Source organism: Staurois parvus, unplaced genomic scaffold (assembly GCF_062004578.1).
Source record: "Staurois parvus isolate SC_StPar_1 unplaced genomic scaffold, SC_StPar_1.0 ptg000080l, whole genome shotgun sequence".
Classification (NCBI taxonomy): Eukaryota; Metazoa; Chordata; class Amphibia; order Anura; family Ranidae; genus Staurois; species Staurois parvus.
The window spans coordinates 801-12,853 of NW_028317876.1; the positions used below are offsets into that span (position 1 = coordinate 801).

At 40.3% G+C, this 12,053-nt stretch overlaps 1 protein-coding gene across 1 annotated transcript in view; it reads left to right on the top strand.

The window, feature by feature from the left end:
- The first annotated feature begins 3,411 nt into the window (after positions 1 to 3,411).
- The window catches only part of PDGFRL (platelet derived growth factor receptor like), a 31,208-nt gene continuing 22,566 nt past the window's right edge, over positions 3,412 to 12,053 (top strand). Inside the window, exon 1 of the mRNA XM_089669661.1 lies at positions 3,412 to 3,802. Within this exon, the coding sequence (XP_089525787.1) occupies positions 3,412 to 3,802 (391 nt within the window). The remainder of the gene's footprint in view (positions 3,803 to 12,053) is intronic.

The following is a 12,053-nucleotide window of genomic DNA, read 5'->3' on the forward strand; positions in this document are numbered from 1 at the left end:
GGCACCTTTAGTTTAGGGTACCCAAATTTCAAGGTGTAAGTACTTTAGTGAAAACGAGAATGACTCTACTGATACAAAGTTTGCCATGTTGAGATGGGAGGAATAATTTTATATATATTATGACATTAATCTTTTAAATACTTACAGACATTTTTATTTTAAATGTATTGTTGCACAATCTTAGTGTATTAGGGCATATACTGTATATAAACTCAAAGGGTAATGAGGGTTTTAAGGTTTGGACAAAGTATAACAATGTCATTATACTAAGACAGGGCTTTCTCCTAGCTCAGTGGTGGGCAACCTTTTTTTTCAACTGAGCCAAATCTCGCCAAAACCACGATTGAAATTTATTTTGAGAGCCACATTTTTAAAACTGAAAATACATCCCCCATATAGTAATTCATCCCCCATAGTAATTCATCCCCCATATAGTAATTCATCCCCCATATAGTAATTCATCCCCCATATAGTAATTCATCCCCCATATAGTAATTCATCCCCCATATAGTAATTCATCCCCCATATAGTAATTCATCCCCCATAGTAATTCATCCCCCATAGTAATTCATCCCCCATATAGTAATTCATCCCCCATATAGTAATTCATCCCCCATATAGTAATTCATCCCCCATATAGTAATTCATCCCCACTAGTAATTCATCCCCCCTATAGTAATTCATCCTCCATATAGTAATTCATCCCCCCTATAGTAATTCATTCCCCATATTGTGTCAATTCACTTACCTTTGCTCCGCGCGCTCCTCTCGCCGTGTTCCCGCACCGTTCCGGTCTTCAGGGCTGACTGTGAGAGGAGAGGAGTTCGTCACGCTGCCTCGCCTACATCCTGACAGCCAATGTTTGCCACGCTCCGCGGGCCGGATTAAAAGGTCCGCCGGGCCGTAGTTTGCCCATTGCTGGGCTAGCTGCAGAGTCCTGACTTTTGGGGCGGCCGCCCGAGAGGAGGGAGGGGAGCAGGCGCCCGGCACACAGAAGAGCCGCATTAAAATGTGTAAAGAGCCGCATGTGGCTCGCGAGCCGCGGCTTGCCGACCACTGTCCTAGCTGTATGAGCATCTTACTTGGGCTGGCCATACATTATACAATTCTCTTGAGAATTTTGCTTTAGATTTACCAAAAACCATGTAATAGGAAGGCAAACCTAAACAACACTTTCAATTGCATCCAATTAGGCAGGCCTTTGCACTACATAGTTGAAGGTAAATGTAGAGGAAATTGGGCAGAAATTGGACAGAAAATTGTATAGGTATGGTCAGCCTTAGTTATGGGCAACAATGTCCAAGGCCCTTGAATTACTCCCTTGTAACCCTTAGCAGCCCAAATGAATGGTCACAATGACCCACATGTTGGAGGTATCAAACAATCAGATGGGAAAAGAGGGGTGCTTTTATAAGGGTTTAATCAAGCAGATCTCAAACATTTCTGATCTACAACTCACACTAAGCCATTGCTCTCAGCCAGTGCTTTGGCCTTCAATATCTCATTATATATTTCAGCTGTGTCAGGGGCACCCGTAAGTACAGAGGATCAAAAGATGTCCAAGGCTTGTGAAACTTTACATGAATTATGTGGATGATTCAGTCTGCTAGCTCTCAACCAAAACTGAGCTAATAAATTTGAGTGTACTTCTGCTTTAGGGTAAAGTCTTTCTGTAATATTATGTTCAGGAAAGAGTCAGTCAAGGGTTAAGATAGATGCAAACATATCATTGTTACAAGGAAAAAAAATGCTAATGTATTATTTGCTATGTATAATATACAAGCCTGGCAGGAAGCATGTATTCTTATACATGGACTAAACTAAATGTAATAAAAAACATGTATCAGCTGTACAATCAGCAGTGTGCAGTGTATATGCAGACACCACTGAAAGAACAAAGACAGGAAAAGATAACATCAGCTAGAATTCCAAAATTAGATTCAGTTGCAAATATATTTCAAAAGGTGCCAGTGGTATTGAAGCACAGCTTGCGATTACAACAACTAATATAGCTAAGAAACAAAAATGTTGAGAAAAACTGACCAAACCTGACCAATACAAGAGGCAAGATATGTCATATGGAACCTCTAAAATGGAAATCTCCCTCAGGATGTACAGGACCTTGATGTAATAAACATGCTTTTCAATGAGTCATTATTATTTTTAGGCTACAAAGGCACCTTCAGGCTACAATTAAACTATATATATATATATATATATATATATATATATATATCTTTATGTTGTGACACTGCTAACCCTACTAAATGTACCAAAATGAGGACTGTTTGATTAAAGAACTTTTGGCTACAGGAAAAGCACCACAAAAGTGACCAGGGGAACATGGTTTAAATCAAGCCCTAGTTTGGTTCAGATATACTGATTATTATTATTATAGTTTCTTTTGATCTCCAATAACAGAGTTTCTGTTTTACTATTCCATGCAAGCTTCCCCACAGGAGATATTTATCAGAAACTTCTGATATATGCTAGTTATAGTCTGTACCATTTAAAATGAGTACAGGTTAAATCTTTTTCCAAGCAATACTCTCAAAAAACTAATATTACTATTCTAATACAAGATTTATATAGCAATAACAGTTTGCACAGCATGTTAATATATAAAGGGAGATGATAAAGTTATAATACAATTCAATACAAGAGGATTAGAAGGGCCCTGCTCCTGGGAGCTTACAATCTAAAAGAGAAGGGTAAGTGGTACATATGATAACTGTGAGGGATGAGCTGATGGAGAAGGTAAAAGTACATTTTTTAGTTGGATAGGCTTCCCAGAAGAGATGAGTTTTCAGGGGCTACTCCATTTTTCTTTGTACTCATTAAAACAGAAAACATGAACATGAGAGATATCCCATGTGGCAGATACTGCTCTCCACTAAACCAACATTTAAAGTGCCATTCATAAAGCGCAGGACGCAGTGTGAAGCTTGCGTTCTCCCATAGAGTATTTTCTACATAATGCTGACACAAAGTATTCTAGGATTGTTAGCAAGGCCAGTTACATGATTTTGAAAGGTCATGTGACTAAGAACTTTTCTTCCCCTCTTTTTCTTCCCACTTATTCTTCTGAATGTGAACCTACTTGCTTTAGGACTCTGAAGTGCTAAACAAGTACATTGATGTCCTTTATGTGTGGCTTTTAAAAGCAGTGGTATGGTCGTGGTTAGGTCATACCACTGCTTTCAAGGATGGCACATTACAGTGGCTCCTATTTCCGAGTCCTTATTGTTGTTCTCAATAGATATTAATATCCCCAGGCTCGTAGATATTAGTTTTTGACCTCCAGCTTTCAGGCACTCCAGTGGTACCTTCATTAGGCATATGAATAAATTGGCCACTTTGCTGATAACACAGCTTGTGTAAAGCCAAACCCACAGATAAGATTGAAACAGCATGATGGAGAGCAGTATTAAATTAGAAACATTGCACTCAGTTAACAATGATGATGTAAACCTACATGTTCTTAACAAATGTAATGTCTTTTCCACAGATAAAGGGGAACTATTTGTGCCATCTTCTAGTTACTTTGAGATTGTCTACCTGCACCCAGATAAACCGGCCATCATTCCATGCCGAGTGACCACTGCGTCTGCCAAAGTAACCCTACACAGGGAGTTCCCAGCTGAGGAGATCAAGGCTGATGGCACGGAGATGACCTATGATGTGAAAAAAGGTTTTGTTTACCAACATCCCACTACCAACCAAAGTGGAGTGGTCTACTGCCGAGCAGAGGCCAGAGGAGCACCACAAATATCTATCAAATACCAGTTACTTTATGTAGAAGGTGAAGCAATTGCATGACTACTTAAACTACCATTGATGTGGTTACCTGAAGCTTGCTAAAGAAGACCTTCACAATCTTTTCATGTTCTTTTAAAATTAGAAAAATAGGCAATGATGTGTATCATACTATACTTACGTTTGTGGTCAGAGTTAAGGCCAGGTTTTCAGAGGGTACAAGGCAGGTTAAAATACTTATCATGGAAATGATAAACAGCTGTTCTTATAACTAGAGATGAGCGAATTATTCAAAAATTCGATTCGGCTGATTCGCCGAATTTGAGGAAGAAATTCGATTCGATGCGAATTTATTCACTACGAATTTAACTTATAAAAAGGGTTTCTAGGCTTCAGAGAGCCTTTAAATTAGTGCAGAACACTGTACCTTTAATTTAAATGCCCTTGGAGAAGGAGAAGGATGAGAAGAAGGAGAAGGAGAAGGATGAGAAGGAGAAGGAGAAGGATGAGAAGGAGAAGGATGAGAAGAAGGAGAAGGAGAAGGATGAGAAGAAGGAGAAGGATGAGAAGGAGAAGGAGAAGGATGAGAAGAAGGAGAAGGATGAGAAGAAGGAGAAGGATGAGAAGAAGGAGAAGGATGAGAAGAAGGAGAAGGAGAAGGATGAGAAGAAGGAGAAGGATGAGAAGAAGGAGAAGGAGAAGGATGAGAAGGAGAAGGATGAGAAGAAGGAGAAGGATGAGAAGAAGGATGAGAAGAAGGAGAAGGATGAGAAGAAGGATGAGAAGCAGGAGAAGGATGAGAAGAAGAAGGATGAGAAGAAGAAGAAGGATGAGAAGAAGAAGAAGGATGAGAAGAAGGAGAAGGATGAGAAGAAGGAGAAGGATGAGAAGAAGGAGAAGGATGAGAAGAAGGAGAAGGATGAGAAGAAGGAGAAGGATGAGAAGAAGGAGAAGGATGAGAAGAAGGAGAAGGATGAGAAGAAGGAGAAGGATGAGAAGAAGGAGAAGGATGAGAAGAAGGAGAAGGATGAGAAGAAGGAGAAGGATGAGAAGAAGGAGAAGGATGAGAAGAAGGAGAAGGATGAGAAGAAGAAGAAGGATGAGAAGGAGAAGGATGAGAAGAAGGAGAAGGATGAGAAGAAGGATGAGAAGAAGGAGAAGGATGAGAAGAAGGAGAAGGAGAAGGATGAGAAGAAGGAGAAGGAGAAGGATGAGAAGAAGGAGAAGGATGAGAAGAAGGAGAAGGATGAGAAGAAGGAGAAGGATGAGAAGAAGGAGAAGGATGAGAAGAAGGAGAAGGATGAGAAGAAGGAGAAGGAGAAGGATGAGAAGAAGGAGAAGGATGAGAAGAAGGATGAGAAGAAGGATGAGAAGAAGGAGAAGGATGAGAAGAAGGAGAAGGATGAGAAGAAGGAGAAGGATGAGAAGAAGGAGAAGGATGAGAAGAAGGAGAAGGATGAGAAGAAGAAGAAGGATGAGAAGAAGAAGAAGAAGGATGAGAAGAAGAAGGATGAGAAGAAGAAGAAGAAGGATGAGAAGAAGAAGAAGGATGAGAAGAAGGAGAAGGATGAGAAGAAGAAGAAGGATGAGAAGAAGAAGGATGAGAAGAAGAAGAAGAAGAAGAAGGATGAGAAGAAGAAGAAGAAGGATGAGAAGAAGAAGGATGAGAAGAAGGAGAATTCCAAGCCGGCAAAAAGTGTATCTGCAGAGCTCCGCTATTTCTTAGCGGAGCTCTGCAGATACACTTAGCGGAGCTCTGCAGATACACTTAGCGGAGCTCTGCAGATACACTTTTTGCTGGCTTGGAATTCTTCTTATTTTCATCCTACTTCTTCTTCTTCTTCATCCTCATCCTCAGAAGAAGAGGATGAGGATGAGGATGAAGAGGAAGAAGAAGAAGAAGAAGTAGGATGAAAATAAGAAGAATTCCAAGCCGGCAAAAAGTGTATCTGCAGAGCTCCTCTATTCTGCAGATACACTTAGAGGAGCTCTGCAGATACACTTTTTGCCGGCTTGGAATTCTTCTTATTTTCATCCTACTTCTTCTTCTTCTTCTTCATCCTCATCCTCAGAAGAAGAGGATGAGGATGAAGAAGAAGAAGAAGAAGAAGAAGAAGTAGGATGAAAATAAGAAGAATTCCAAGCCGGCAAAAAGTGTATCTGCAGAGCTCCGCTAAGTGTATCTGCAGAGCTCCGCTATTTCTGACAGTTCTCTGACATTCACTCCATACAGCGGTTGAAACATTGTATCTATTTGTTTCCATAAATGGAAACAAATAGATACAATGTTTCAACCGCTGTATGGAGTGAATGTCAGAGAACTGTCAGAAATAGGCTATTTCTGACAGTTCTCTGACATTCACTCCTCAACCGCTGTATGGAGTATTGAATGTCAGAGAACTGTCAGAAATAGCCTATTTCTGACAGTTCTCTGACATTCACTCCATACAGCGGTTGAAACATTGTATCTATTTGTTTCCATAAATGGAAACAAATAGATACAATGTTTCAACCGCTGAGCTCTGCAGATACACTTAGCGGAGCTCTGCAGATACACTTAGCGGAGCTCTGCAGATACACTTTTTGCCGGCTTGGAATTCTTCTTATTTTCATCCTACTTCTTCTTCTTCATCCTCATCCTCAGAAGAAGAAGAGGATGAGGATGAGGATGAAGAGGAAGAAGAAGAAGAAGAAGAAGTAGGATGAAAATAAGAAGAATTCCAAGCCGGCAAAAAGTGTATCTGCAGAGCTCCTCTATTCTGCAGATACACTTAGAGGAGCTCTGCAGATACACTTTTTGCCGGCTTGGAATTCTTCTTATTTTCATCCTACTTCTTCTTCTTCATTCTCATCCTCTTCTTCTTCTTCTTCTTCATTCTCATCCTCTTCTTCTTCTTCTTCTGAGGATGAGGATGAGGATGAAGAAGAAGAAGAAGAAGTAGGATGAAAATAAGAAGAATTCCAAACCGGCAAAAAGTGTATCTGCAGAGCTCCGCTAAGTGTATCTGCAGAGCTCCTCTATTTCTGACAGTTCTCTGACATTCACATTTACAGCGGTTGAAACATTGTATCTATTTGTTTCCATAAATGGAAACAAATAGATACAATGTTTCAACCGCTGAGCTCTGCAGATACACTTAGCGGAGCTCTGCAGATACACTTTTTGCCGGCTTGGAATTCTTCTTATTTTCATCCTACTTCTTCTTCTTCTTCTTCATCCTCATCCTCAGAAGAAGAAGAGGATGAGGATGAGGATGAAGAAGAAGAAGTAGGATGAAAATAAGAAGAATTCCAAGCCGGCAAAAAGTGTATCTGCAGAGCTCCTCTATTTCTGACAGTTCTATGTCAGAGAACTGTCAGAAATAGAGGAGCTCTGCAGATACACTTTTTGACGGCTTGGAATTCTTCTTATTTTCATCCTACTTCTTCTTCTTCTTCATCCTCATCCTCTTCTTCTTCTTCCGAGGATGAGGATGAAGAAGAAGAAGAAGAAGAAGAAGAAGTAGGATGAAAATAAGAAGAATTCCAAACCGGCAAAAAGTGTATCTGCAGAGCTCCTCTAAGTGTATCTGCAGAATAGAGGAGCTCTGCAGATACACTTTTTGCCGGCTTGGAATTCTTCTTATTTTCATCCTACTTCTTCTTCTTCTTCTTCTTCTTCTTCTTCTTCTTCTTCCTCTTCATCCTCATCCTCATCCTCTTCTTCTGAGGATGAGGATGAAGAGGAAGAAGAAGAAGAAGTAGGATGAAGAGGATGAGGATGAAGAGGAAGAAGAAGAAGAAGAAGTAGGATGAAAATAAGAAGAATTCCAAGTCGGCAAAAAGTGTATCTGCAGAGCTCCTCTATTCTGCAGATACACTTAGAGGAGCTCTGCAGATACACTTTTTGCCGGCTTGGAATTCTTCTTATTTTCATCCTACTTCTTCTTCTTCTTCTTCTTCTTCATCCTCATCCTCATCCTCAGAAGAAGAAGATGAGGATGAGGATGAAGAAGAAGAAGATGAGGATGAAGAAGAAGAAGATGAGGATGAAGAAGAAGAAGAAGAAGTAGGATGAAAATAAGAATGAAAAGAAGAAAAAGAATGAAAAGAAGAAGAATGAAAAGATTCTTCTTCTTCTTTTCATTCTTCTTCTTCTTCTTTTCATTCTTCTTCTTCTTCTTTTCATTCTTCTTTTCATTCTTCTCATTCTTCTCATTCTTCTTTTCATTCTTCTTCTTCTTTTCATTCTTCTCATTCTTCTTTTCATTCTTCTCATTCTTCTTTTCATTCTTCTTTTCATTCTTCTTCTTTTCATTCTTCTTTTCATTCATTCTTCTTTTCATTCATTCTTCTTCTTTTCATTCTTCTTCTTTTCATTCTTCTTTTCATTCTTCTTCTCATTCTTCTTTTCATTCTTCTCATTCTTCTTTTCTTCTTCATGAAAAGAAGAATGAAAAGAAGAAGAAGAATGAAAAGAAGAAGAAGAATGAAAAGAAGAATGAGAAGAATGAAAAGAAAAAGATGAATGAAAAGAAGAAGAATGAAAAGAAGAATGAAAAGAAGAAGAAGAAGAATGAAAAGAAGAAGAATGAAAAGAAGAAGAAGAATTAAAAGAAGAAGAAGAAGAATGAAAAGAAGAATGAGAAGAATGAAAAGAAGAAGAAGAAGAATGAAAAGAAGAATGAGAAGAATGAAAAGAAGAAGAAGAAGAAGAATGAAAAGAAGAAGAATGAAAAGAAGAATGAGAAGAATGAAAAGATTCTTCTTCTTCTTCTTTTCATTCTTCTTTTCATTCTTCTTCTTCTTTTCATTCTTCTTCTGCTTCTTTTCATTCTTCTTTTTATTCTTCTCATTCTTCTTCTCATTCTTCTTTTCATTCTTCTTCTAATTCTTCTTTTCATTCTTCTTCTTCTTTTCATTCTTCTTTTCATTCTTCTCATTCTTCTTTTCATTCTTCTTCTCATTCTTCTTTTCATGAAGAAGAATGAGAAGAATGAAAAGAAGAATGAAAAGAAGAAGTATTCCAGTACAGCAAAAAGTGTATCTGCAGAGAGCTCCGCTATTTCTGACAGTTCTCTGACAGTTCCAGCGGTTGACAGCGGTTGAAACATTGTATCTATTTATTTCCGAATAAAAACATCTGTATCCTAAATGGAAACAAATAGATACAATGTTTCAACCGCTGTAAATGTGAAGGAACTGTCAGAGAACTGTCAGAAATAGCGGAGCTCTCTGCAGGGACACTTTTGCCGGCTGATCGGGAAAAATCCGATTCGCGCACCCGAATTATGCAAATATTCGGATTCGACGCGAATCGAATTTTTCCTGAAATTCGAAACGAATTCCACTTCGCCTGGTTCGATTCGCTCATCTCTACTTATAACATACAAGTATGTAGGCATGAAAATTCAAATCTGTTTTTACTAAAATATGCATTTCAAAAATAGATGATAAAATTAGGGATGCACCAATGCCGATACCGAGTACTTATGAAAATGCTCTGGATAACCGATACCTCTGTGGTGTGATTTGAGCAGATACAAAATGAATGGGCTCAAATCACACTGCAAAGAATCAGATGCGAGTTGAACAGAAATGCGGTGTGATTCCTGTCCAAATCGCATGCGGTTTCCCCCACTGCTCTGGAGCTGTCATTTGTCTGCAGTGCTGAACACTCTGAGTCATGACCAACATGTGCTGGATATAAACCCTTGGCTTGGCACAGTGGACTATGGATTATTCTGGCCACACACATATTACACAGGTAAAGTCCCCTCACTATTTTCCTCTCTGTTAAGCTCCTATGCATTTTTTTTTTTTTTTAACCCTGTAACTGCTACCCAGTGTGCCACTCCAAGGTCTGGTGCCTTTGACTTTCTAGTGGCCTGTAAATCACCGTTCCTTCCCATCATCGAGGATCTGCAGCAATGCTCTCAGCGATCGGCGGCCCCCTTCTGACTTCACTTCTGCCATATAGCTGTAGAGATACCTGTAGGTATAGGGTAGAAGTGTCAGCTTGGAGCCGGACTGCCTATGCATCTCCTCCAGCCTTGCAAGCACCACAAGCAGTCGAGCATTCCATGCCTGATCAGGTAATGCCTTGCTAACAAAAGGGGGGCCTCTGATTACTGGGAACAATGGTGCAGATCCTAGATGATGGGAGAGAATGGTGATCTGCAGACCACCAGAAAGTCAAAGATACTAGATCCAGGAGGGGGGCACACGAAGGGTGGCAGCTACAGGGTTAAAATAAAAAATTACATAGGGGCCTAACAAAGATGAAAATAGTCAGGGGATCTTACCTGTATAATAAGTGATTATGATATAATAAATCATCCACTGTGCCAAGCGTTCATATCCAGCACATGTTGGTCATGACTCAGCACTGCAGACAAATGACAGCTCCGGAGCAGTGGGGGAAACCGCATGCAATTTGGACAGGAATCGCAATGAATTCCTGTTCAAATCACATCCGATTCTCTGTAGTGTGATTTGAGACAATGATTTTGTATCGGCTCAAATCGCATCAAAGGTATCGGTACTCAGTATCGGTGAGTACTTGACCGAAAGTATTGGTACTTGCATCCCTAGTTAAAATTACTAAAAGATGAACGCTAGGCAATGAGTTTCATACACAGTCAAAAACACATTTTGAAAATGTTTTATCTGCTAGGAATTTCAGCTCTTATTGTGGCCTACACATTCCAGCCATACAGCCTGGTCCTCCCTGCAAACTACCCTACAGTTAAGCAAGGCAGCTTGGCCCAAAACCCACCTTAATCTGTGAAAGGAGCAGAGGCACACTGATGAGTTTTCCCTCTGCTCTTCTATGTTCACAAACTACATACAGTTGTGTCCAAAATTATTCAACCCCCACTGAAATTGAGTGTTTTGGCCAGTTTGACATTGCTTTTGATCATTCAGTCATCTTGCTTACATTTACATTAAAGAGGCACTTGTAGGTCAGACAAATATAACATAACAGTTATAATGAAATAACCACAAATGTCTTTTCTGTGCTCACAGCATTATCAGTTTTATTCAACCCCCAAGTGACATTCAATCTTAGTACTTAGTACAGCATCCTTTTACAGTTATAACAGCTTTTAAACGTGAAGCATAGCTTGACACAAGTGTCTTGCAGCGATCTACGGGTATCTTCGCCCATTCTTCATGGGCAAAGGCCTCCAGTTCAGTCACATTCTTAGGCTTGCGCACTGCAACTGCTTTCTTTAAGTCCCACCAGAGGTTCTCAATCGGATTTAAGTCTGGTGACTGCGATGGCCACTCCAAAATGTTCCAGCCTTTCCTCTGCAACCATGCTCTAGTGGACTTGGAGGTATGCTTGGGATCATTGTCCTGTTGAAAGGTCCAACGTCTCCCAAGCCTCAGGTGTGTGACGGACTGCATCACGTTTCCATCCAATATCTCCTGGTACTGAAGAGAATTCATGGTACCTTGCACACGCTGAAGCTTCCCTGTACCTGCAGAAGCAAAACAGCCCCAAAGCATGATTGACCCTCCACCATGCTTCACAGTAGGCAAGGTGTTCTTTTCATCATAGGCCTTGTTCTTCCTCCTCCAAACATAGCGTTGATCCATGGGCCCAAACAGTTCTAATTTTGTTTCATCAGTCCACAGAACACTATCCCACAACTTTTGTGGTTTGTCCACATGGCTTTTGGCATACTGCAGTCGACTCTTCTTATTCTTTGGAGACAGCAAGGGGGTACGCCTGGGAGTTCTGGCACGGAGGCCTTCATTACGCAGTGTGCGTCTTATTGTCTGGGCTGAAACTTCTGTACCCACATCTGACAAATCTTTTCTCAGTTCCTCAGCAGTCACACGGGGACTTCTCTCCACTCTACGCTTCAGGTAGCGCACAGCAGTCGAAGTCAGCATCTTCTTTCTGCCACGACCAGGTAGCATTTCAACAGTGCCCTTTGCCTTGAATTTGCGAATGATGCTTCCTAAGGTGTCTCTTGGTATGTTTAACATCTTTGCAATCTTCTTATAGCCATTGCCCTTCCTGTGAAGAGAAATCACCTCTTCTCTTGTCTTCCTGGACCATTCTCTTGCCTTCACCATGTTTGTAACCACACCAGTAAATGTCTAGAAGGAGCTGAGTATCACAGTCATTTTAAAGCTGCCTAATTGGTGCTTATTATGCTTGATTGCTGCTCGGTGACATCCACAGGTGTTTTCAATACCTGATGGAAAGCACCTGTATGAACCTCTGTTCTTCAGAGTGGTAGTCTTTAAGGGGTTGAATAATTGTGGCAATGAAGAAACCACATAAGAACCATTTACTACTG